General features: G+C 26.1%; 3 protein-coding genes across 3 annotated transcripts; all 3 read left to right on the plus strand. All coding sequences in view use genetic code 6, as the record gives it.

Moving 5' to 3' along the window:
* Positions 1–12: 12 nt before the first annotated feature.
* On the plus strand, positions 13–18,291 carry SS50377_21974 (uncharacterized protein; the record flags this gene model as incomplete). Its single annotated transcript, XM_067905866.1, has 1 exon — positions 13–18,291. One exon carries the CDS (start codon positions 13–15, stop codon positions 18,289–18,291), a length of 18,279 nt encoding a protein of 6,092 aa, XP_067767183.1.
* A 680-nt stretch (positions 18,292–18,971) lies between these two features.
* SS50377_21975 (uncharacterized protein) lies at positions 18,972–19,490 on the plus strand (the record flags this gene model as incomplete). Its single annotated transcript, XM_067905867.1, has 1 exon — positions 18,972–19,490. The coding sequence occupies one exon, from the start codon at positions 18,972–18,974 to the stop codon at positions 19,488–19,490; it is 519 nt and encodes a 172-aa protein (XP_067767184.1).
* Positions 19,491–19,670: 180 nt separating this feature from the next.
* Positions 19,671–25,106, plus strand: SS50377_21976 (SNF2 family helicase; the record flags this gene model as incomplete). The annotated part of the gene is made up of 1 exon (XM_067905868.1): positions 19,671–25,106. One exon carries the CDS (start codon positions 19,671–19,673, stop codon positions 25,104–25,106), a length of 5,436 nt encoding a protein of 1,811 aa, XP_067767185.1.
* Positions 25,107–26,086: the final 980 nt, after the last annotated feature.

The raw sequence follows: 26,086 nt of genomic DNA on the forward strand, positions 1-26,086 counted from the left end.
TTCGCTTCGCAAATGCACAATAAGACAGTCAAAATTAATGTACCAGATTCGTTGAAATAGTTTGATTAAAACTCTACTTTTATTAATATATAGAAATGTGATGTTAAGAAGAACAGTTATTGCAGCCAGTCCGAACAAAAATTTATTGCTATGCTCAAACAGTAAACAGTTAAAACCATTAGTAGCAACGGGTTTGATAGTTATGCTATCGTTAATATTGTTGGTTATATGCCTAAAGAAAATTATGTCATCATTCAATACGAATTAGAAGGTATTCTTGTTTAGTAAACAGTAAATAAAAATATGTTGGTGGTATTTTAAAATATGCTCACGTAGGACTTATTATTACCAATTAAAAAGATTCAAAGTAAATAAATAGATGAAAAGTTGTTTACAAGAGCAATTCCTGTATATGATCCAGAATAATATGCTATTGACCCTAGTTATATACCTGATAAGTATATATAATAGTCATCAATAATGTAAAATGACTCATTTATTCGAATATAGCAGATTATTTAAGATACATTTCCAGGAAAATTTCAATAAGTAAAGGTCGAATTACTTTAAGAAGTTACTAAGTTATTTAAAATAGATGTTACGACAATTATTAATAAAAATAAAGGACCAGATGTAATATTTTTTGATGATAAACTTAAAAATATTTATAATTAATCGTATTAAGCTCCTGATTTTTATTCTAAGACTTCTGAATTTCAAGAAGATTATAATATTGGAATCACATAACTTAACTTATCAATAATTTCATGTTCTTTATAGAATATTAATATTTAATCCAATTTTATCCAATTTCAACAGCTAGAAGTTTAATAAAAAATTATTAATGATGAACATAATGAAAGTAAATAACTTCTATAAAAATAGTAGAAATTCTAGTTATATTTTTTCAATGCTGAAAGCCTTACAATTATTTATAAAAGAGTTTATGAACTAGCATGTGAGTCAATATATAATAAATAATAGATTGATATATCATAGTCTTTATCGACTGTCAAATAATTCATTTAGATGATTAAGAATGAGAAAGGATAAATTCTTTTAATGTAATAGTTTGACTAAATAACTATATAGTATAATGATTTAGAGAATATTGAACCTGATATGTAGAAAGAAATCAATTATTATTTCGATAAATTATTAGAAAATTAAGATGTTGATTTTCCAAAACTCAAAAATATATAATATCTTCTTTTTATGCAAGATCTTTTAACACCTTTGTATAGAATCGCATTTGGTATATATTTTTAAGATTATATTAGCTTTTAAGCTGGCATAAGGGTTTTTGATTCAATATTCTTAGAATTTTTCAGAAACTATCATGACATCATTTTTAATTTTACATATAAAAATTATTTAGAATTCGACAAAGAACAAATAAAATAAAATGAGTTTGCTGTTTTGCTACCAGATTTAAATGATATAGAGTTGGGATTTCATAATTTTAAGGAAGTAGTTTAAGAGTAACTACGTAAAGAAATAGAGTTTGTAGACAATCCAGATGTTATACTAAAAATTGTGCAAAGAAAATTATTATTATTCAATATATTCCTATAAGAACTAGGATTTTAGTATAATAATAAATAATTTTCTACATTTCCATTTAATTTTCAGTTAGAAATTAGATATTCTATTTAAGAAGAAAAAATTGTATTCTAGCCACCACTTTAAGAGGTTAATGAAATTTACTCAACCTTTATAAAAGGGATTATGAAAAATATGTATTATTTAAGGATGGATTTTCCTCAAAAATTTAAGGACGAGTTGTTAATATTAATATTTTAATCTTTTTCTTCCCATTCTGAATAAGATTATTATTGTGAATCTTTATTTAAATAGTTAGAAATTTATTAAATTTTTGATGATGATAGACCAAATTTAGAGGATTATTTAGACTAAATAGAGAGTCTAATTATTTTATTAACTGATGTTCTATATTAAAATTTCAATCTTATTGAAGAGTAGACGTAATGGAAAAATTATTTATTATGTAATGATTATATTTGTCTGACATCATTAGTAGAAAATATTTAATTATAAAATAGCCTTGCATAATCATGTTTGGACAAAAGTAATTTAGAAGACATTGATTTATAATCCATTTAATTTTTCTAATTTCTATAAAATATTTAGAAATTTTCTTTTCCCAATCTTTTTTCCCAGTAACTCAACTTAATTGTTTAATACAGAATAACAACAAATAAAATATTTTGTTCATTGATAAGCGACATTAAATATTTTTATTGCATTTAGTTAGATTTATCATCGCTTAAAACATATTTTATCAGAAATTACAATATTCTTATTTAATCTATCGTAAATAATATGATGGAGCTATTTAGTAATATCATTAGCAGTTTAGCGGATAGTTTTATTTTATTTTATAAGTTAAGTTAGCATTGTATTAAAAATCCATAATATTTTAAAAAGATGGTAATAGTTAGATAGATTTTTCATACCAACCATCCTATATTATTTTATCGAAAATTTACAGATTGGATTGATGCATCTATTTTACTAATAATAGATTTATTTGCGGATGATGGCACATATACTAATATTGTATATTCATAATAACCAATTGTAGTAAAAATATATAGTAAACTTCATGTTATCAATACATTAGAATAAATAATAGGATCTTAGGATATGTCATTAGTAGATTAATTGCCAGAAAAGTTTCAAGATGTTAAATTTTATAAATCAGTAGAAGTTAAAAAATTATTAGAAAGAATATATTATTCATTTACATAAACTTTTGATCAGATTAAATTAACTATTTTTGATTAGTTAATATATTGCGGCTAAATATATTTCTAACTTGTAATTCAGATAAAAACGTTTATTTCTTAGCTAGATTTAAGAATAAAATATTTTAGTATATTCTAAATAGAACTTGAAAAATATCTTACTTAATAAGTAATGTAAATTGAAAATTATGTAAAAACAATACTTTTCACAAATAATTATTAAATACTTAACAATAAAAGTTTGCCCAAAGATAAACAATACACTATGGATATATCAAAATTGATAATCAACTCGAAAGATTCAAATTTTTAATCTGAGATTTTTGAAAAAGAGTATATTAAAGAGTTGCAAAAACATACTTTCTTAAATATTGAAAAATCAAATAACATAGTTAAATAATCACAAATTGAGATATTAGATAAATTTGTATAAAGATTTTATAAATAGTCGTTCGCAGCAAATCGTTTTAATGAATTTGAAGCTACGTTATCATATTTTATCTCACTTAGAAATATTATTTTCTATACATAAGAGGTAATTGTATTGTATTAGATTAAGAAAAGATTTGATTAATGGTTATAACTATCGAATAAAGAGGTGGTCAAAGATTAATAAAATCTCATAGAAAATTATAAAACTGTTATTCAGTAGCTCACACCAATATACTAGATATTTATATATGAACTTATTATTTTCTCTTACCACCATATGTTTACAACATAAAAATTAGTTTACTATCCAACTGTTTAAATATTATCTTGCTATTAACTTGTACTTTTTTATATAATATAGTTTAAACAAAACTTTTAGTTTTTTGTTAACTTTCTTAAAGTTAATGCGATATAATTTAACTATGATTTCTTATTCTTATTAGATAAAAATTGTGAAACAATAAAGGTTATATATCCTCTTCTTAGTTCTTTAATCATTATTAAACAAAAAGATATTTTGCCAATATAATATTCAGAAATATCAACGACTTTTGGTATATTTATTGATTCAAGTTTATTTTTTGATGTGTCATAGCTTATAACTGTTTTTAATGATAACACCATTAAATTTTATAATCACTGTGTACTAGTATAGACTACTGTTACAAAAAATATGACGATTTTCAACTAATTGATGTTATATTTTTCTTATATTGACGACATAAAATTATAAATAACTAAATTAGCATTATTTTCTACAGCTCAACATGATTATTTTTTAGTTGAATTTGAACCATTTAATATTGAAAATATAATAAATTCTATTTTAATGTTCATAACAAATATATTTTTATAAGATTAATTTTCTTTTCATAAGTAAATTATTATTTTAGCAAGAGATTTGGAATCATTAGCTTTAAATATTAATGAAGTATATATTCTTCTATAGAGGTACACATACCTGATGAATGAGTTAATTATGGTAAAGTAATATGGAAACATTATAGAATTCGATTTGAATTAATTAGAAATGACTTTGATTATTCCATTTTGTAAGGTTTATAAAAAGAAATAGCGGATGAATGCCGATGCTTAAAATATTTAATAATAACTAGATCCAAGCTAAAACCTCAAGAATTCCGTAAAAAATGTTATTAATAAATTATCTGATATCATTCTATCAAAAGACAATGGACGCATCTAAAGAATAAATATTTTGTCTGATGTGGAAATTAAATAAATTATTGATGCGTATAAACATTTTGAACTACTAAGTAATAATCTTGATAAAGAAACAAAATTAGGATAATTAATTTCACTTAGTAAAAGCACTAAAGGTGAACTGAAAAATATAATCAAAGATCTTATGAGACACTAGTTGAATATGGAAAATATATAAAGAAGACTTTACTAGTCGCGATTTTAAATTATCTTAGATAAATACTCTAAATTGTAGACTCAAAGGTTATCTAACAATGGTTTAACTGAAGTATTATCATAATATGATATTTTTGATTGTTCTAATACTCAACTTAATGGGACTTAAAAGTAATAGGTAGTAGATAGAAAAATAAAATATGAAAAGCACAAGTCTGAAAAGAACTAACTAATTTCATTAGATTTTACTTAAAATACAATGATTATCCCACAAGCTAAAGGTTTTCTATACACTTCATTTTTATTATACGATTTTGTTATTATTGAACAATTTTCTTCAACTTTGCAGTGGACATAACTGTTTTTAACAAGTCCCAAGTTGAAAGAATTATTTTTTAATAATATAACTGAATTTGATGTATAAAAATCGATTCTTAAAGGTAATATTTTACTTTCCATTACATCCAACAATGAAAAGTTTGTTTTTAATGATGCCATGTCTTGTCCTGATGTATTATACAAATTTCCAGATCATATATTACTATAGTCATAGCCTACTTTTATTAAGCTATACGTTCAATCATTAAACTATTTTTAAGCATAAGATTACTCTAATTTTTTAAATAGTTTATTTTAGTTTTAATATTATAGTCTATTAAGTTCTACTAAAGATGATATCTTAAAATTTAAAGAATATATTTCAAATAATAAAATTAAAGAAAACATCCCAATTATGTGTAGACTTGAAGAAATATTAAATTACTATTATGTTTCTAGTTAATACAAGATTAATATTAAAAATAACTAACTCTATTTTGGAAATAATATTTAAATCTACCCACTCTGGTAGGGAAGTGCTTAGCAACATGAGAAATAAATTATTGCTACACATATTCTTTAGTATGTTTACGATATTTTGTAAGGTTTTGACTAACTATCAATTACCATTACCTGCTAGGACTCAAATAACATTAACTCATCTAAAAAAACTTTATCTTTAGTTTAAAAGTTATTAATTAGAATCACATCTAGAAATGTTGAAAATTTCTATTTCACATAATAGAATTTTGTATAGCTTATTAATAAAATTCAAGCTTACTTACTAAATGGAAGAATTATTTTCATACATAATGTATTATAATTGACATTTAAGTAATAATCTATATTAATCAATATACTAGTAAAATTCAGTTAACATTAAGGATCAATAGATAATGTATATAATCTTTAAGTTAGTTAACATAGAATAAATGAGATTATTACAAATAGAAATTTAATTCTTTCATCTGGAAAAGAACTACCCCTGGATGATTAGAGTATATTTTTATCTTAGGATGATTTTGTTTTATAAAATGCATAATATGATTCTTTTAAACATTAATTAGGTTATTTTGTTCTTAATATGGATTTTTAGCAAAATCTTGCGGCCATTGATTTAGAGTTAAATTTTAATTAGTAGTTTAAAGATTTGAATTCATATTCTTATGCTGGTAATGATACTCTTATATCTTTTATTAAGTAGTTCCATGATCCAAAAATTATTAATTTTGCAGATTTTAATTTATCTAACAACACTATTGGATAAGAGTTCTTATAAGCATCTCCAATTTTTGGTTAGCAATTTTTGGAATTATCTATTCTTCTCAAATAGTTTAATAATAAATATCCTTTATTAACACCTTATGATGCTCAATTGATCATTAAAATAGCATCTAATTCAACTGATAAATTTGTTGTATCTAGTCTTATTGTAGAAATTTTATTAAGATAATATTTAGATTTATAGGGATAGTCATACGGAAAAATAATGAATAGTTATACAAATGGATTCCCAAATCACTCTGATAATAATATTAAAACAATATCAAAGAATGCACATTTAATTAAGAAATAATAAAATATATCTGTATCTAAAGGTGAATAGTTTGTTATGATGGCCAATTTAACTAGTAGTGTATTTGGTTTATAAAAACAGCATTAGACTATTTTAGTAAATTAAGCAAAATATTACAACAATCTTCAACTTAAAGCTAATAAGTTATCTAAATTAACGAATGTAAACTTTTAACGGTATTTTGTGTAATTTTTATTACCTATTTTATCACAGTAATCTAATTAGATAATTTAATCTTTACTACGACAGTTTTAGTCTGGATACTCACTATCGTATGAAGTATTTTTACTACTAAACTTTTAGCAACTAAAATAACCAGTTCTAATTTATATTGATAATCCAAAATATGCATAATTTATTTTGTCAGCCTTATGTACTGGTGCAGTTAATTAAGCTTAAGTTAAAAAATAAGTTTATTTTATTTCTAATTATCTGCACATGGTTATTTAATTATAAAATACTTAAATTAATGATTATATGTGTTGTACACCAAGTTCATTAATAGAATTTTAGAAAATAACATAATTTTTACAATCTTTTGATACTAAATTTCTACCAAATATTATTGTTATATTGCAAAAAGTTAAATATTCACAATAAGATTTATTATTTAATACGGTATAATATTATTAAAAGCGTATTACATTTTTCTAAGAAGTTACAGAATTAATAGGTTGTTAGCTATATTAATTTGGAAATATTTAGTTTAATTATACACACGCGCAATAGTAAATATTTGAAACGAATTAAGTATTTTAATGTAATTAGTTGTATAATCTCCTCACGACAAGAAAATTTCTTAGCGATGAAGCAAGGTTTTAATAATAAGGTTTCTTTAGATTAAGAATGCTTAGTAGTGTGTTTAAAGCGTTATATACAATTGCATTTGAATATTTGCAAGATTAATTTAGACTTGGAAATCATCAAGATTAAAACATGTTAATTCGTTCATTGATACAATTTTATCTATATAAGTTTTAAGTATTGTAACCATATAATAGCTAAAATATAAGTTCAAAAAATATAAGCTCTAAGCTTTAATATGCATAAGTGTAATAAAGATAAAAAATTTACGATAACTTATTTCAACATCATAAAAATATAGACTAATAATGTAAGAATATGTCAAAAGAAGTAAAAGACTCACTAAATTCAATTAATAGATTATATAATATTGATTTTTAACATGACTAAAGTTTAGTTTACGGATTTAACTTAAGTGATTTACAAAAGGTAAAAGAAGAGCTGTCAACAATTGATGTGTCATTAAATTCAAATAGTATCGCAATTAAAACTATTTAATAATCATTAGGTAAGTTTGGAATTGGATGTTAAGGTTCTATAAACTTTTTATTTACAGAAAAGTTTATTATTACCTTTCTTACTTAAAAATCATTTGTAGAATCAATTATTTTGTTGGTAAAACCGTTATTTGCAGCAATTTGGAATGCATTTGCTTTACTTAATCAATTTATATAACCGATTGTGCTAGTATATAAGCGTTATGAAAGCTTTATATAATTTGTAAAAACCTTTGATTTAGAAAAAATTAAAATCTCATTCTATTAATAATAATTGCTAAAAGCACCTTTAAATTTTTGTTCTTATGAAAATTAATAAGGTATCTGTGAAATTTCTACTTTAGATAAAAAATCAAAGTATAATAATATTTAATTAATTTTAAAATATATTATAAATACTGCTTGTTAATTTTTACCAGCTTAGTATAGTGTACGTCAATTTTCATACTTATTTTTTAGTTTTTAATAGTAAAATTTAATTTTCATGCCATTTACTTTAGGAAAAGGTATACTTTAGAATATAGCTCTTTCAGATTTTATTCTTAGTTAATAATAAAAACGGAAGGGTAATTATAATTAGAATGTAGCTGAAAGTGATTATTTTGATGCAGAAAAGAAAAGTGATTAATAATAAGATGAAGAAGATTTTGATATGTGGTAAGATGAGTAAGATGAAATGTCTGAAGATGAAGAAATTAATCTAGAAGATCGTTTACTAAAAATGATTAATACCCAAAAAAATGTTTTAGAGTTAGTTTAAATTGATGAAGACAACGATTCTGGTGATAATGTTTCTACTGCAAAATCTGCGATGTCAGCAAGATCAAAATTCAATAATTCAGAATAGTTTACTAAGTATACTGTTAATTCAATGAAAGAATTTCATTAATCTTTTAAGAATTAGTTTGATAAAAGAACATTTTAAGGGAAACGAATTGATTTTTAATAAATAGATTCATACAATTTTATTTTACTCGATGATGAAAGAATAGCTTTATCGGTTCTAATCGGAGTTTCTATGATGACACCAGTTACATTTGGTGTTATAGGAGAGGCTGGAATTGGAAAATCTGTGCTAATTATGGCTTCCAAAATTATCATGAGAGATCTAGTAAATTCTAACTATGCATAAGTTAATGACTACTCTTAATCTGGGAGTGTGAACTTAGTTTTATAAAATATCGTAAGATATTATTAAAGAACACCTTATCCACTTATAGATGTATTGGATGATGAGAATCCATTTTTTGAAATAGATTATAAAAATACAGATTCAATTGAATATTAAATAGAAGATTATTACAGGATTTTATAATAAGAATATGAGCAGCATGCTATACAAGAATTATTTAATTGTAAATTAAAATTTATTGATTTAAAGGATAAACTCAATTTGATGTTTTCTGTCTCATAATAGCTTGATAAGCGTGTATTAGAGTAAGCTGTCACTTAACTTAATGTAGAAGAAAGAGAATATTTTAGTTTACAAAATAAATATACTAAACCTCCATTATAAGAATAAACAGAAATATATAATTACATTGGATCTTTTGGGTTTCCTTCATTTCATTTTCATTCCTCTGTTCTATTAAATGCAAACGAAATTCATGATAATTTTGTTAGCTTAATTAGAGATCATGTTATTGTCTTAAATGATGTCTAAAAAACTATCTTAGACCAAATATATTTAGATAACGTTATTAATCGATAAATTGGTTAAATACAACTATCAGACACATCAATTTTATTAGAAGTAGAAGATCAGACCAGCCCATTATTATAATATTGCAATCTTTAATTTAAGCTACCTAGAATTAGTATTGCCTTTATGCGTAAATACTTCAAATATTTATTTGTTTAAAGAAAAATGAGCATGTCAGATGAATGGATTTAGTCCTTCTTTAATGGGCTTAATTTAATTTAAGGAGATTTACCGCCAAATTTATTTAAGAATTTTAAATTTATTTCTTAAATAATTAGGTAAAATGTTAATTTATTGCCTAGTTATTCAAATTTAGTAAAATAAAGTGTTAAATTGTCAAAAATTGATATGAAACTATCGATTGAAGATTATAGACGTGATCTTAAACCATAGCTGTGGGTATAATTAGTTAATGGCTATGATTTTTATGGATAGAGTTATGAAAAAATAATTAAAGAAGTCAATTTCAATTCTTATTTAAATAAAGTTATTGAAACAGTTATTAATCAGCCTAATTAAAATGTCTCAATTTTGTAGACCATACTAGCATTAAATTAAGATGATGTATTTAAGTAGTTGAATATTTACACATTAATCACAGTTCTTAAGAAGATGAATGTCAATAACTAAAGAATTATTAGTCTATTAGAAAGGTTCACGTCTCTAAATTTGTTAGGATATTTGAATTTAAATCAGTATATTATAGATAAAAATAATAAAAAATTAGTATAAGTCAAAAAGATTAAACTTTATCATCCATGGTAAAATACTTAAAATCATTTATAATTATATCCTGCTTTTCATTCTACAATGATGTAATAATCAATAATTTAGTAATAAGATTAAAAAGTTAGCACATTCCATTCTGTTTAAAAAGCTTTCTCGAACAAATTTGCCAATAAGCTATTTTATATATCATCACCTTTATTGGTTGATGATGATTGGCTATAGAAGAAACTACCGTTTAGAAAGATATTTGCTAAATTTATAAAACCTTTGCCTACAACATTATAATTTTAGTATTAGATTTAGCATTTTATGAAAGAATAAGGCTACTCAAGCATATATTAAGCTGGAATAATAGCATCCGGTTTATCTTAAGACAATCCATTCTTTATCGCACACTTTATTTAACTATTCTAATAGTGTGCAGATTATTTAGATCCTTGTTTATTAACGGCTGCATTTTAAATTATGATATAAATTCTGTAAATGAAGCAAAGAAATTCAGCTATATTTTAAACTTAGATTTAAACTAATATATTTTAAGATTATTAAGGAGAATTTTTAACTGGATATAATTCTTTTGATTTTTTGAGAAATTATAAATTATTTCTTATTTAATCTCTATAAGATTATCTTTCATATAATTTTATTTAAGAAGAACACAAGTAAGACCCTTCACTTCCTATTGAGAAATATAAAAACGAGGTTGTCAGTAGTTAAGATGAATCGTCAAGATAAGAATCTAGTGTATAATCCGTATTAAACGAATCTAATTTTATATATAAAGGTATTATGTAAACTATGTTGTATTCCCTTAAAATACCTATGTTTGAACTGTAATTAAATTCAAATGCGAATGTTAATTAATATAATTTGCTTATTTAAATTATTTCGCAAATTAGCTAATTTTAGATAATGTCAGCAGATAATATGAAGGATATGTTCAAATAAATGTAAAAAACAGATATAGAAGAAGATGTGGACATTAGTGACAATTAATCAGTCGCTTCTAAAGCTAGCAGTTCATGTACAGCATCTAGTGTGTCTAGTGGAGTATTACAAGATTACTAAGATGATTAAAAGTAAAAATAAGAGTAATAAAAGAGCAATGATGTTAAAATAATTTAAAATTTAACTTATAAATAGTTTAGATTTTTAAATTCAATTAAGCAACCTCAGAAAATAATTATAGATGTATAAAATATTATGTAGACATTAGTTACAACTTAAAACAATTAGAAAAAGTAAACAAAATCTCATAATAAAGCCGATAAAAAAGTTACAGAAGATATTTTATCATTCTTAAGAACATTTATGATAGAGTTGTAACTGTATCATACAATAAGTGTTGATGCAGTAGAATATCTGGTAGTCTTATAGATTTTCAGATTTTCAGTATTAATGGCACTGGGCATTAAACCAAATTATGTGTTTAGTCCAACAACATATTATAGATAAGGATTTTAACCAGAAAGTACCAAACAATCTAAAATTATAGGTATTACCATGAATTCAGTATTATAAAATCAAAATATTATATCTAAAAATAAATGTGGACTTTCTTTTGCTGAATTTAATTTTGGGTCAATTAATAGCTAGTTTTCTTAAAGACTGTAATATTATTTAACAAATTATAAACCTAATAACAAAGATTTTAATGACAGTAGCCTTTATGCAAAGATTAATGAAGTATCTTTCCCAGACATTCATGACGCTGTAGCAAAACATACAGATGAACCATTTGATATTTTATTAATAGTACAAAAATCAATGTTATTACGTGAATCTGGAACTGGAATATCCCTTTATACCTCTTTATTGTAATCATTATAATCAGATACATTTGTTTAACATATTTTTGATTAAGATGAAATAGCTAATATAATGAAAATATTATCATTAAATTTAGAATTTAATGTAGAAATGGATATAAAAGATTTAATTGGAATTTTAGGGGTTACATTTTCTTTACTAATAATTGATGATACACCAATCTCAAATAATATTTTATAAGAATTCTCTAAAAGTTCACTTAATAATGATAATGTCTAAAATATGGGAAGGATCGGAAATATTATTGAAAATTATGTCAATAATTAAGATATAGATTTATTACGTGATCAGAAGCATGATTAACATGTTACTTCCAATATGGGGCTTTAAATTAACAAGTTCAATACTGTATTTTATTAATAGTTTGATATTTTAAAATTATTTAAAATTTCGAACTGTTCATTCCCAGAAAATTTTGCAATAATGGACAAATTTGGTATTTAATTTAAATAAATCTAGGTGGATTTTGCAAACATATCCGTATAAATTTATAAATAAATAATGATAATCTCAGGAGATTGGAATGTTAGTTTTAATGAATTCACACATTTAGCATCATCATTAGTTAATTAAATATATAAATCAATTTAAGAATTTTTTGATAATATTAGTTTCTTATTTACAACATTTAAATATTTTGAAGCACTGGGTTCTCCAACAAAGCAGAAAAGCAAATTAGTTGATGGATAAAGAGTAACTATTGATACAATTATTAATTAAATTGTATAAGAATGTAACGACTTACAATCTAAAAAATCTATCAATAAACCTTACGATCCAACATTATTTTAGTAGCTTAATTAACAGTTCTTTGGAAAAAATGTTGATTTATAAACTTTAGTATAAGATAAATTTTCCCATAAAGACATGTGGCTTTAAGTATATGCATCAATTGAGGAATCTTCGGCATTGAGAGACTTAGTTTATACAGTAATCGAGCTACTCAGAACATAGCATAAATTCTACTATACATCGCTTTTATCTGCCCACATAGATGGAATTTTCATGTGTTGTTATATTTATTTTAGTTAGACAAATTAATTACCTAATCAAAAGGTTTTTGATTACCTAAAAACAGGTAAATTTTGCAAATTATTTGGTAATACATAAGATTTAGTTAACAAAACCAATGTAGATATAATAGCAAATTTTTAAATGTAATATGATCCATTTTTGGTATTTTTAACATCACTAGTATAAGAAAGTGGCATACCAGTTGATATTTAATTTAAAGGAATCCCAACAATATTACCAAATTCAAAGGATGAAATCTAATCATAGGACTTAAAATTTACTACAAAGAACCCACTAATATTGTCTGGACATGCATGTTCTCCAAACTAAATTTAAAACCATTTTACATCAGTCAATTCATTTAGTTTTCCAATATTACCTGTTCTTGAGTCTAATAATTTACAATACAAATAAAATGACCCTGACAAAGTTACTTTGTATAATCTTGCAGTAATTAATTAAATATTAAAGAAAAATACATATTTAGTAAGCTAAGAGCTATTGTTATCTTCAATTTGTTTACTAGAACTATTAAGAAGATCAGATAATAATTAAATCGATATGTGCAAATTCAATGTTTAATATCTAAATAACCCATTAAATTTAAATAATCGCAAATTTGTTGAAGACACAACTAGAAAGCTTATTATGGTCGATATGACTATAGAACCTAAAAAGTTTAATGTTCTACTAAGTAGAGTATTAGCTATATCAGAATACTTTATTATATTTGCTAACTATGGTGTTAATGCACATCAAGATAATTGTTCCACACTAAGGAAATTTTTGGTACTAAGATCCCGAAAGATAATACAGAAAAGGCAAACAATTTATATAGGTAAACAATCATGTGTTGTCAATTAGCCATTACATAAATATAAAGTAGTTATAGCATACGAAGAACCTTTTGACATAACATTTATTCTCAAAAAATCAGGACTGTTGACATAAGATTTTATTGATTCTATTTGTGTTTTAGGAAAAGTATTTAATACAAAATTTTAAGAGATTTAAGATCCAACTTAAGTAATGACATAATAAATAATCAAATCTATATTTACAGAAAGAGCAACAACGAGATATTATTATGAAGAGTCACGGATTTTGTTATCATAATGCAAGTAATAGTTACAGTCGATAAAAACTACAATTTGTAAATATTTTTATTATTATGTATTTGATGAAGAAATTCAAAACTATAAGGCTAATAAATTAGATACAATGATGATCAAAACTTTGGATACCTAATCTGAGTAACGACATGTTTATGAGATGGATGATTATTAGTTCTAGACGTTAATAGATATGTTGATTTCTTCACCATAAAAAATTATATAGACAAATTTGAGAACATCATGTGTGCTTAGTTCCTCATTAGCATAAAAAGAAGAAGTAGGCAAATTTATAAAAGAGCACTAAAGTTTAATTAGCCTTGAATATTAAAAAACTTAATTTTCGGAATTCAGTATAGAAGATATCAACCTAACTGAGAAGAAACCTTATAGATCTGTAAAATAGACCAAACCTCTTTAACTGTAAGATAATCCAATTAGTGCGAAATGTGCATCTGTCAGTATCATTTAAACTGTTGGAATTGGATATGCTAAGTAGTTATCTATAGCACTTTACTATATATAAAATATAATTAAATCATTTTTGCCGTAATATATTTAGCTTTAATACCTTTCTAATTAAAATATTGTTACATTTGTGTGTGACAAACTTAAGAGTGACAAATAAGAACTTATGTCTAAAGTTGATGATGTTAACAGACTTTATTTGTGTTAATATAAAGTTGAAGTTGGAAATATAGATATTCCGAAACTTTATCCTTTAGAGTTTGCACTTTCCGTTTAAAAAAATATTTTAAATGAGTATCTTATAACTAAATCTTTGCCCCTGATTTAGAAACTTATTATACCATCAATTGATGAAACCTTAGGTAATTCCATTTACTTATTGATCAATATTATATTTTTTACATTAGTACAATAGGATGGTTATATAAATAATGCAGATTTAATTTCTTATTATTTAAGTTAGTGTATTCATACACTACATACATCTAGTGTTGATGATTAAAGACGTTTTGTTGGTCACTAAATACATACTATCTTTAGTTAAAATTCCAAATTTAGACTTAATATAAAGTAATTTGAGCCTAGTATGATTAATGATTTGACGTAGTTTTATCCAGAAATTACACATATGTCTGATCTTCTAACTGACTCTTGGACGAAATTAATAACTTTGCAACAGAATGAAATAATAAAAGAATGTCTACCATATTTCTTAAGATATCATAGCTCATTTGTACAGCTTAATTAATGCAAATATTTGTTTGCAGCTGTTATCTTATATTATTATTAAAATAATTAAGAACTGATGGTGGGATATTTAGGATAGCTGAAAATAGATGTCGTAAAGGATTAAAAAGTTTTAAATCAAAATACAGAATCTCAGAATCTCAGTTCAGATAATGATGAAGATGAAGATGAAAGCGAGAAAGATGATGAGGAAGCATAATAACATGATGGATTTTTGACAAGATTATTTTTAGTTCTGAATTTATAACAAAAAGAGGATACAAAGCTTACATAATTACCAACTATATTATAATAGCCATCTCCTTAATCGTTCTTCGCAGTTTTCCTTATATGTAATGTCCTTTAACCTCAACATTTATCAGATAATATTATATTTTATTAGTTGTTAATGTTTGGTTATTTAAACATGAAATATGAAATGAATAAAACTAAGTTGTCACAATAAAATTATCCAAATGTACAAAATTGTGTTACAGGAATATTAAGAAATGGTTATTATACATTATCTGTAGATAGATAACGAGTTTTGACAAAAATTTAATAAGATTTCTAAGAAACTTTCAGATAATACTCATCTCATGTAGATTAGCATATTTTAATTTAAAAAGTAATGCCAACCTTTACATCATCGTTAATTTCAGAGATTTTGTTCATTATCTCAGAACTTTTTTATTCTTCATCAATAGATGTTCACAAATATGTGCAAAAAGTAAAAATTCTTTAGTAAAAAGAAGATTATGACCATACAAAACATTATTAACAATTGACATCATTAGGAAAACCGCCTGAAAATGTATTTATAGTATATTATGATGAATCTTTTGATATTCTTGAAATAATAACATTTATTTATAATAACTTAGAATTATAAATTTTTGCTAATATTCCTTTAAAATATTATAATTTTCCTAGTTTTGATGATTTAACAGATTAAATAATTATCACTAAAGTTTAGCCTACTCTAGAAGGTCTAGATATAATTTATAATCTACAAAAAATATTCATTTAAAAGAAAACAGTATCAAGTTATATTTTATAGTTACCGATGTTTATTTTGATCCCTATGTCTCACTAAGAAGTAACCTATTAAGGGATATCTAAATTTAATACAGAATTTATTAAGTTGATAGATTTGGTGCAACCAACATTTGCATTTTTACATTACCCTAAAATCTTATATAAACGATATTCGTTTTAGATATTAATAGGAATGATGACTTAGTCAGCATATTATCATTCAAATACTGCCAAGCTTTCAGATTAAGTATTATTTTAAAATACATTGAATATTTAATATATTCGTTTGTTTACGGCTTAATTAGTGCTGAGTAATATTTAAAGCATTAATATGTTTAATTAAGAATCTTAAAATTCATAGTATCGATTTTGTTATGGTGAGAAGCGAACATTGAAACCATCATATTCAAGAAGTAAGTACGATGCAGATATTTATTATCTTATAACTTCCTTATTTGCGGACTAAGATAATATTTATTAGCTATTTCAAACCTTAATTAACCTTACTTTTACAAATAGAAATGTTATTATTAATAATGGTGAAAGATATGGTAATATTGAAGAAGCATCATTAAACATAGAAGAAAGTGAGGATAATGATGTTGGTTAAATAAATCCAGTTATTACTGAGGACGTAGCTAAGAAAATAGATATGAACAAATATATTTTCGATATTGATGACTAAAAAGATCCAGTTGAAATGGACTTAGACGAAGAGTTCGGAAATACTAGTATGTCTTATGAAGAAGAAGAAGAAAACGATGAAAACGAATTAAATCAAGTTTAAAATACTCCATATGATTAGGCATAAGAGTCAAAACAAGTTATTGGTGTTACTGAAGAATAGACCGTTTATTTCAATGTAATTAGATAAATAATACTATATGAATCACCTCTAGATATTAGCTAGTATTTAAATTTAGAAAGTATCGAAGAAGCAATAGTAAGGCTAACTTTTTGTAAAAATAGAAAAATTAAAAGCAAAAGTATAGAAATCTTTACACAAAAAATTCTAAAACTCATTAAAAAATAATGCGAAGGCTATTAACTAAAAAATCCTAATCAGTAAAGAGAAGAATTCTTTTCATTTTACGGTTCACTAATTAAAATCATATCTGAATATAGTGCAGTTTACAGCCAATAAAAAACATTACAATGCTAAAATTACAGATCTGTCATGAGTAGTATTCACCTCTAAAAACTAATAACCCCGCAACTCTTTGAGAATCAAATTGAAGACTAACTTTAGCCACTGTTCGACTTATACATTCAATCTCTTTCAAAGACATACAACAGATAGCAGTATTATACGAAATAGTATTCTCCAAGAGTTCTCTTCACGGATCTCGTAATGAACCAAGTCAATCTAGACATGAACACAATCATCGGTAATAAATAATTCGGTATTTATGGCTCCAAATGGGTTATCAATGCATCATCTTTTCAATTCATCCTTGAAAACCTCTTTAATTTCATTAAATTTCGAAACTCAATAGTTTCAGGTTCCGGGTTCAGCAAGTAAAAATTAGTATTCACACTATAAGAGTAACCGGGAATACCAATAATTAATGATGATAATGTCTTATAATTCCAAACTAATGAGATACCGCCATTTTGTATAATTTTGAGAGAGATGGAACTCATTGGAATGGTATACGATACAAGTATTCATTCCATTTCTGACGCGAATTTCGAATCAGGTGTAGGTTTCCGTGATCTTCACGACATCTATATTTATACTATCGTTAGCGAAACTGGGAAGTACAAAATCCCAGAAAATTACATATCTGTACCAATTAAAATCAATAACTTGATTCTAGGGTAAGTTCTAGTACGCGATCTGACTGGAATTTCAGAGGTTGATTTTTGTGTAAGAAATCCAGTTTTTACAATACAGTGATATATTTTGTTTAAAATCTGTACTTTAGGGCGAGGATTAAGAATCCCAAACTACAACATAGAGCTAAATCTGTTATTTTTGGTCCAAAATCAATATTATATAACAAATTTGGAGTCGGGATTAGTATTAGCATAGTTGTGAAATAAAAAAATATATAGTGTGGTTTTGGTTTGTTATTACAGTGGAAAAGAAGTATGAAAGGGGGCAAATAGTGAGCAAAAATGTGCTAAAAATTTGTAAATGCATCATCCCAGTATTTAATAACAATAATGGACATCGTGAGACAAGAACCAAAAATTGTCTAGGCTGCAAAATCATTCAATTAAAATGATGGTATAGTTTCTTAAAAAAATGATATCAAAAATAGAAAAATCCAATTATGAAGGCATAAATAATAAAATGATTCTATTTTTTTAATATTAATAACATTGATAATGATTGTTAGATATATAGTTTCAATGAGTAAATTAAATATCATTTTAGAAACAAATCAAATTATGATACTATATATTTTTATAAATAAAATTAAGTTGATAGTTTTACTTTATATAATATAAATATATAAATATTATATTTTTTGGTATCAATATAGAAAATTATAATATAAAAGTAAAATATTTTAAAAATGTAGAATAAATATACTTTATTATAAATACGGAATAACATGTGGTATTTTATAAATGAGGATGAACTCTCCAGAATTAACAAATAAACGCTATATTTCACCTAGTGGATTGCGTGCACGAACCCCTGCAGTCAAGTATGATTAACGACGGGATAGACTAAAATTTGAGTATAATATAGTTCCTGGCCCTAATTTTTATGTTAAAGAACATTAAGATGTTTAAACTGTTAAGTCTCCTACGTTAAATTAATCACAACGAGTATCTGAATTTTTAAAATCTACCTCATAACTTCCGCATTTACTAGAAATTGAAACCTTAGATAGTTTCAAATAAGTTAATTCCCACAAACGAATACCAGTTAGCCTGCCTAATTCTCTCAGATCATCAAATGGAAATTCGTATATAAAATGTGATAAATAGATTAAAACCAGCCCATTTAGCTACTCCCCATTAAAATAGTAACTGTAAAAGACAAAAATTATGGGATGTGATAGATTTAAAGCAGAGAAGATTAACTATTATGATTAAGATAGGGGTCCTGTTGGGTATACATATTTTAATAAAATATAGTGAGTATTTCATTTTAATTCGAATCTAATTGATTTAGAGATTTTTGTTTATGAAAGATTTATCATGTATTATAATATTATAATCGACATATTTATAACAAAAGTAATTTAATTTTGTAAATTATAAATTATATTATAATTACCTTTAAAAAATTCTTTCCAATTTTTTCATTCCCTCATCTTAATGAACGTATAGTAGTAGATTCAAGAAGCTATACGTAGAGCAGAAGAACAGTGTCTAAACGCCGTTTAAGAGGAACATAAGAATGCCTATTTATAATTACGCCAAATTATTTAATAGCATGGTATTGATTCTCTTAATTAAGAATAAAAGTCTTATTATCAGTAGATGGACTAGTATATTGAATAACAGAGAAAGGCAGCTGTAGATTAAATCATGGTATAAAATCCTTAAGCATAATATTAATCATCTGAATAAAAAATTGATTTTTCCTCACCGGAATATGGTAGTTAGTTGAGGACCTACGTTATGGATATAGTTTAACTACCAATCCATATGCTAGAGTAAAAATTTAAAGCTCTTTTCATCAGTTTAATTTAAAAAGGTTACGGTAGATCTGCTGCCTTGTAGCATTTGAGAAACGTACTTTAATAGGTTGATCAGTACAACCCAAATCCTGAAAAACAAGCTAATATTGCTAGGATTTGGGAAGGAATTCAGGTTATGTAAGAAGGTGGTGACGAAGATGATGAAGGAGAAACAATTAATGGAGTTTACATTCGTCCTATTCCTTTTACTATCCCCGATGAAATTATCACATATATGATTTTACCAGTTAGAGCTTAGTAATTGTTGAACTAGCGTCTTAGAACGGGTGAATCTGTCCCACACACTATTTTCATTAAAAGAAGAAAAGGAAGACCTAGTAAAGATACCGGGGTAGCCCATGAGTTTTACACACCTGTTTTTAGAATAGGGTAGATAGAAACGGATGTTCTTTAGTTCTTCTATTCTGACTCTCCTTAATTAGCCTCTGATGTCGAGTAATTAGCTAAAAAAATTTATGAATAAAGAGATTTTTATTTAAGACCAGAAAATAGAAACTAAGTTAGCCAACCAACTTCAGCCCCAACTTATAACTCTATGCCTGCTTATGGTACTACTACTTATCAAGCTCCAGCTACTACAGATCCATACGGATTATAAGGACAATATAATTTTGGTGGCGGTGCCACTACCTCTCAATATGGAACTTCTGCTAGTGGAGTATATGGTGCAGCCGCCCCTGGTTTTAACCAATATAATCCATATGGAGCTACGGCTGCGAGTGGTTTAGGTCAAGAAGGTTCAGAATATGATGACGCGTCACATATACCTACCGAATCGGATGAATTTGTAGAGGAACAGGTTAGTGATGATACATCTGAATAACCTATGATGCCTAGTGATTCCGGTGATGATGATCACGAATCCTTTGGAGTTAAAAGCGAGCCCTCTGTTTAAGATTCAGATTATTTGCCTAGCCCAGAAAATATTGAAGAAGAGGAAGAGGCAGACGAGATTTATATTGAAAAAGTTATCGAATGTAAGGAAATCCCTATATCGGAGGCTTGGAAATATCCTCCTAGTATTATGGTAGTCCCTAGACCACCAAACTATACTAAATTTGACAGTTATAAGCCATCAGGTGCCTTACCTGTTCCTCGTTCAGATGCTGGTTCTATATTAGATAGATTAGGTTAAATTGAAGAGGATGTTAACGGCGAATAAGTCTAGATAATGACTTAAAATACCTAAAATACGCAGTCTGTTTTCATTTATTTAATTAAATGGAGAGATAACGCATATTATCATTCCACATGGGAAGTTGAAGACTTTTTAACCCATCTTACTTCTTTCATTAAGGTTTAAAACTTTAAGACTGAATATAAGGAAAGAAAAATCGTTCTTTAATCTGATAAATTATCCTCAGACGAGAAATAAGTTATAATTGATTAGGGTGAAGAAAGAAAACATAATTACAAGCTCTACTGTGAACCTGAAAAGATTGTAGCTTATGATGTAAAAGAAGACTAGAAAGCTAGTTTAGAAGAGCGCCTATCAAAGATTCGTTAAATAATTCGCGAAAAGGGTATGAAATCAGATGCAATATGCGGTGCCTTCTCTAGTTCAATTGATAAAATTTTCTATAATAACTAGAATAGTAAGCCTGAAATTGATGATAAAGGATTTGTAGTTAATCAAGAATCTAGCGGTGTTGTATCATTTAAAGGTTATTTCTATCTTATTAAATGGAAAAATTTATCTTATTCCCAGTCCACATGGGAAATTCATGAAGATTTGGCTAATATGTTCGGCGAAGATAAAGTTAAGGCTCTTATTAGAGCTTATACTAAGAGAAGTTAGCCTATTAAGAAGATGCTTTCTACAAACTATTTAAAGTTCAATGAAAGACCTATTTTCAAAGAATTCACATCAGCACATCCAGATTTCTTACTAGATGTCAACAAAGAATTTATCTTGAAACCCCACCAAATTAGAGGTGTAAATGTTTTACTTTACAACTATTGTTAGCATAAAAATATTATTCTAGCAGATCAGTTAGGGTTGGGTAAAACAGTATAAGCGGTAGTATTTTTATCTGCACTGTATCATTAATTTTTGGTTCCTGGACCTTTCCTTATTGTAGCACCTTTAACTACCATCTAAGCTTGGATTCAAACTATAAATGATTGGTTCCCTGATTGTAATCTTGTAAATTTAATTGGTAGCAAAAAGGACAGACAGATAATTATTGATAATGAATTAGTATAAATCGTCAATGGCAATGTTACCAACAAATTCCACATAATTTTAACAACTCCATCTATCGCTTTAATTGAAGAACTTGAATTAAAGAAGTTTAAATATAGAGGATTTTTAATTGATGAAGCTCATTCTATTAAAAATGAAAGATCTAAGAGAAATAAAATCTTTACTTCATTCACTACAGATTGTAAGCTTCTAATAACTGGAACTCCTATTTAAAATTCAATTTCTGAATTCTATAACTTACTTCATTTCATTGATGCAGAGGTCTTTAAAAATTAATAAGAATTTGAAAAGTACGGTTCTTTAGATGATTTCCGCGATGGTCTTAATAAAGTTGTTATTAAGAATGAAAATTCAGAGTAAGAACTGATAAATAGTACTAAGATGAAGGAAGTTGATAAAATTGATAAGTAAAATATATTTGCATAATCAGACTCTGAGGATTTAGATCTTCCTCTTAATATGAAGCCATCTGATATCAAAAATACTTTTGTCGCCAACACTATTTAACCTGACATTATTGATAAAATAGAATTTATCGCATAGTTGCTTAAACCATATATCTTACGTCGTGTTGCTGCGGTAGTAGAAAAATCTCTTCCGGAGAAAAAAGAGTATATTTTAAGAATGCCATTAACTGAAGAGTAAAAATTGTATTCTAAATCCATAGTAGAGAATAATGTCAACCAACTTACGTCAAATGAGGTTGTTAAATTAACTAACGTAATGATGTAACTTAAAAAAGTGGCTAATCATCCTTATGTAGTACGCCATGCAGATATTAATACATTAGATCTTAATACCTTAGTTTCGCAGTCTTCAAAATTTTAGGTTTTAGAGAAATTACTCCCTAAATTAAAGTAAGAAGGACATAGAGTATTGATTTTTACCTAACTTACTAAAACTATCAAACTTCTTTAAAGATATTGTACTTTGAAAACTTATAAATATTAAACTATTATTGGGTCAACAATTTTAGATGAAAGAGTAGATGCTATCAATTAATTTAATAAATCAAACTCTGAAGATTTCATTTTCCTACTTACCACTAAAGTTTCATAGGGTATAAACCTTTAGACTGCCGATACAGTTATAATATTTGATGTCGACTTTAACCCTCAAAACGACTTATAAGCCGTTGGGAGAGCCCATAGAATAGGATAAATGAAGCCAGTCACTATTTATAGATTTTTAACTTAAGATTCCGTTGAAGAAAAAATATACGAAATTGCAAAACGTAAAATGGTATTAGATTATGCCCTTGTTCAGTCCTAATCTTTGGCTATTGAATCTGATAGTTCTATCTTGAGAAAAGTTTTAGAATATGGTATTGAACAACTAGACTCTGCTACTAAGACTTTAAGCTTCGATGATATTATTGATAACTAGGAAGAAATGAAATATGGTAATTAAATCCCATCGCCTTCTAATGTTAAAGATTTGCAATTCACTGATTTGTAAGTAGAGAATAATTAAATTTTCTACAATTTAATTGCTCAGTAGGACGAACCTTAATTTTTGAACGAACCTATTAGTAGCTTAACTTAAAATTAAGCCTCATAGCTTATAAATGCTTAGATTTAATTTGGTTTGCCAAAACTTGCAAATTAAATCAAAGAACATTTTAAATTAGATTTCTCCCCAAGCCAGATTCATACACTTTTCAATTAGCTTTTAACTGAAGCTAGAGAGCATTTTAGATTCTCAAGATTAGATATTTTCAACCTTCCTCAAGAAATTCCTCAAATATCTTTCTCATTCTAACAGGTTAACTGTGACGCTGTTTAAATATTGAACTCGTTTTACTCCATGTTACTCATTGATTTACACATCAAAAATGCATTGTTTAAGCTCCCTAGAGCTCTTTATCAAGAATTTGAGCCTGCTTAGGTTTGGAATAGTTAGTTTGATACTATTCTACTTTTAGATTGTAAGATTGTTGGTTTCAATGATTTTGATTCGAAAAAGTATTCTGATTTATCTGATAGCGAGATTACCGTAGCGGATTTGAAAGATCGTGTTAATTTCTTGATTAAGTAATTATAAAAGCTACCCTCTTCTAAATTATACGAATAGGTACATAATGATGGTTTAGATACTAAATTAACATTTGACTCTAATATTAATACTGAGACCTAGGCTGAATAGCGCGAAAATGACATTATCAAAAAACTCTAATATGGAGAAATTTCCCGTACAACCTTCAATATTCCTCATCAGAAGCATATATGTACATCGTCATTATAGTAAGTACTCAAGTTCTTCACTGTTGAAAGAAAACGTAAAATATCGTCTTTAGTTGCTCGCTTTGAAGAATTTTCACGTGCAAAATTCCCATTCAGAGACTTTATTGGTATCACTGTTTTCAATGGTAACTAACGTCTCCACAAGAAGTTTTTGAACTATTTAGAGAAGTTCCCTATGAGCAAATCCGAAGAAGATTTATTATTTAAACTTTATCACTGTATTATGGATGTTGTAGTTACCAGAATTGGTGATATTATAAATATTGTTGATGAAAAAATTGATGAAATGAAAGAGAAGAACTAGGCAATCAATGAAATAGATAATGATAGTTATGTTTAAAAGTCAATTTCTGAACTTTTAGACTATCTTTACAGAAATGTTTGGATACACTGTGAAATACGTCATATTGCTGCTCCTTATATTTTAGCAAAAATGGCTGAATGGTATAGTGAAAGTTTCGACGAAGAACTGCTTGAATTTGGCGAAGATGATGGCGGTAACTGGTTCTCTACCTTCAGATTGGACGTAGAAAACTAAAATGACATGGGTGATCATGGGCTAGATGCTGATGATAATGATGATGTTGACTATCCTTACTGACTGATAACATAATGATTTCATTTATTTATTAACATAAATTTTTAACATAATTCAAAAACTCAGAAATAACCTCTATAAAATAAATCCATTTTAAACATAAATTCTTTAGCATTATATAAATAATTAAAATGATTTACCTTAACACTTAAGTCCCGAATGCATGTTTTAATTTGTTTTGTCGGATAACAATATACTGCTACAATACTACAAAATAATCATTCTACCGCTTTATTTACTTGACTTTGGCATTAGAGTATTACCTTTTATTTCATGTATAGTTATTCACCCCTCCAAATTCTTGAAATGGCCCAAATTTTGGAGTCCACTTAAAACTCATTTTTAATCAAGAACTATAGTCACCAGTTCTAAAATCCACTAATAAACCTATCTACTGACTTTTTTAAGACTTTGACCAAGGAGTTCCTAAAGATGAGTTGAAATAGTTTAGTATCTAAATTATTATGATTAAAACATCCCCAGACCTAGATTAGGTCATTATTTTAGGAAAGGCACAGGTTATCATCATTGGGTGTAAAATAATTACTATCCAGAGATTTATTTTTATAAATATTGTCTTGCTTGATATTTTTAATGAGATTGTGGATAGCAGAGGCATAAAAGGAGCTGATGCTAAATCATATATCAAATCTTGTTATACAAGATAGTGAGAACGTATAATAGTAGAAACACTAGCTAGTGGAAGAGGAAAATACTTCCAGTTAAATTTAATGAGCAAGTAGAAGGATAAAAAGGCACATAAACCAGACATTTATAAAGTATCCGATGCCTCCGCTTAACGATCCGTATATAGTGCAAAAATACTTGTGGATAATAGCCAAAAACTGAATTTATGATCCGCAAAACTATATAAGCCATAAGTGGGTATAAGAGAGTATGTAAACATTAGCATACATATCCCTAAATCTTACAGTCTAGGTTGACTGGTTAGACTGTGTGGTGATGCATTTACAGGATACTGC

Source organism: Spironucleus salmonicida, chromosome 2, assembly GCF_000497125.1.
Source record: "Spironucleus salmonicida strain ATCC 50377 chromosome 2, whole genome shotgun sequence".
NCBI lineage: Eukaryota > Fornicata > Diplomonadida > Hexamitidae > Spironucleus > Spironucleus salmonicida.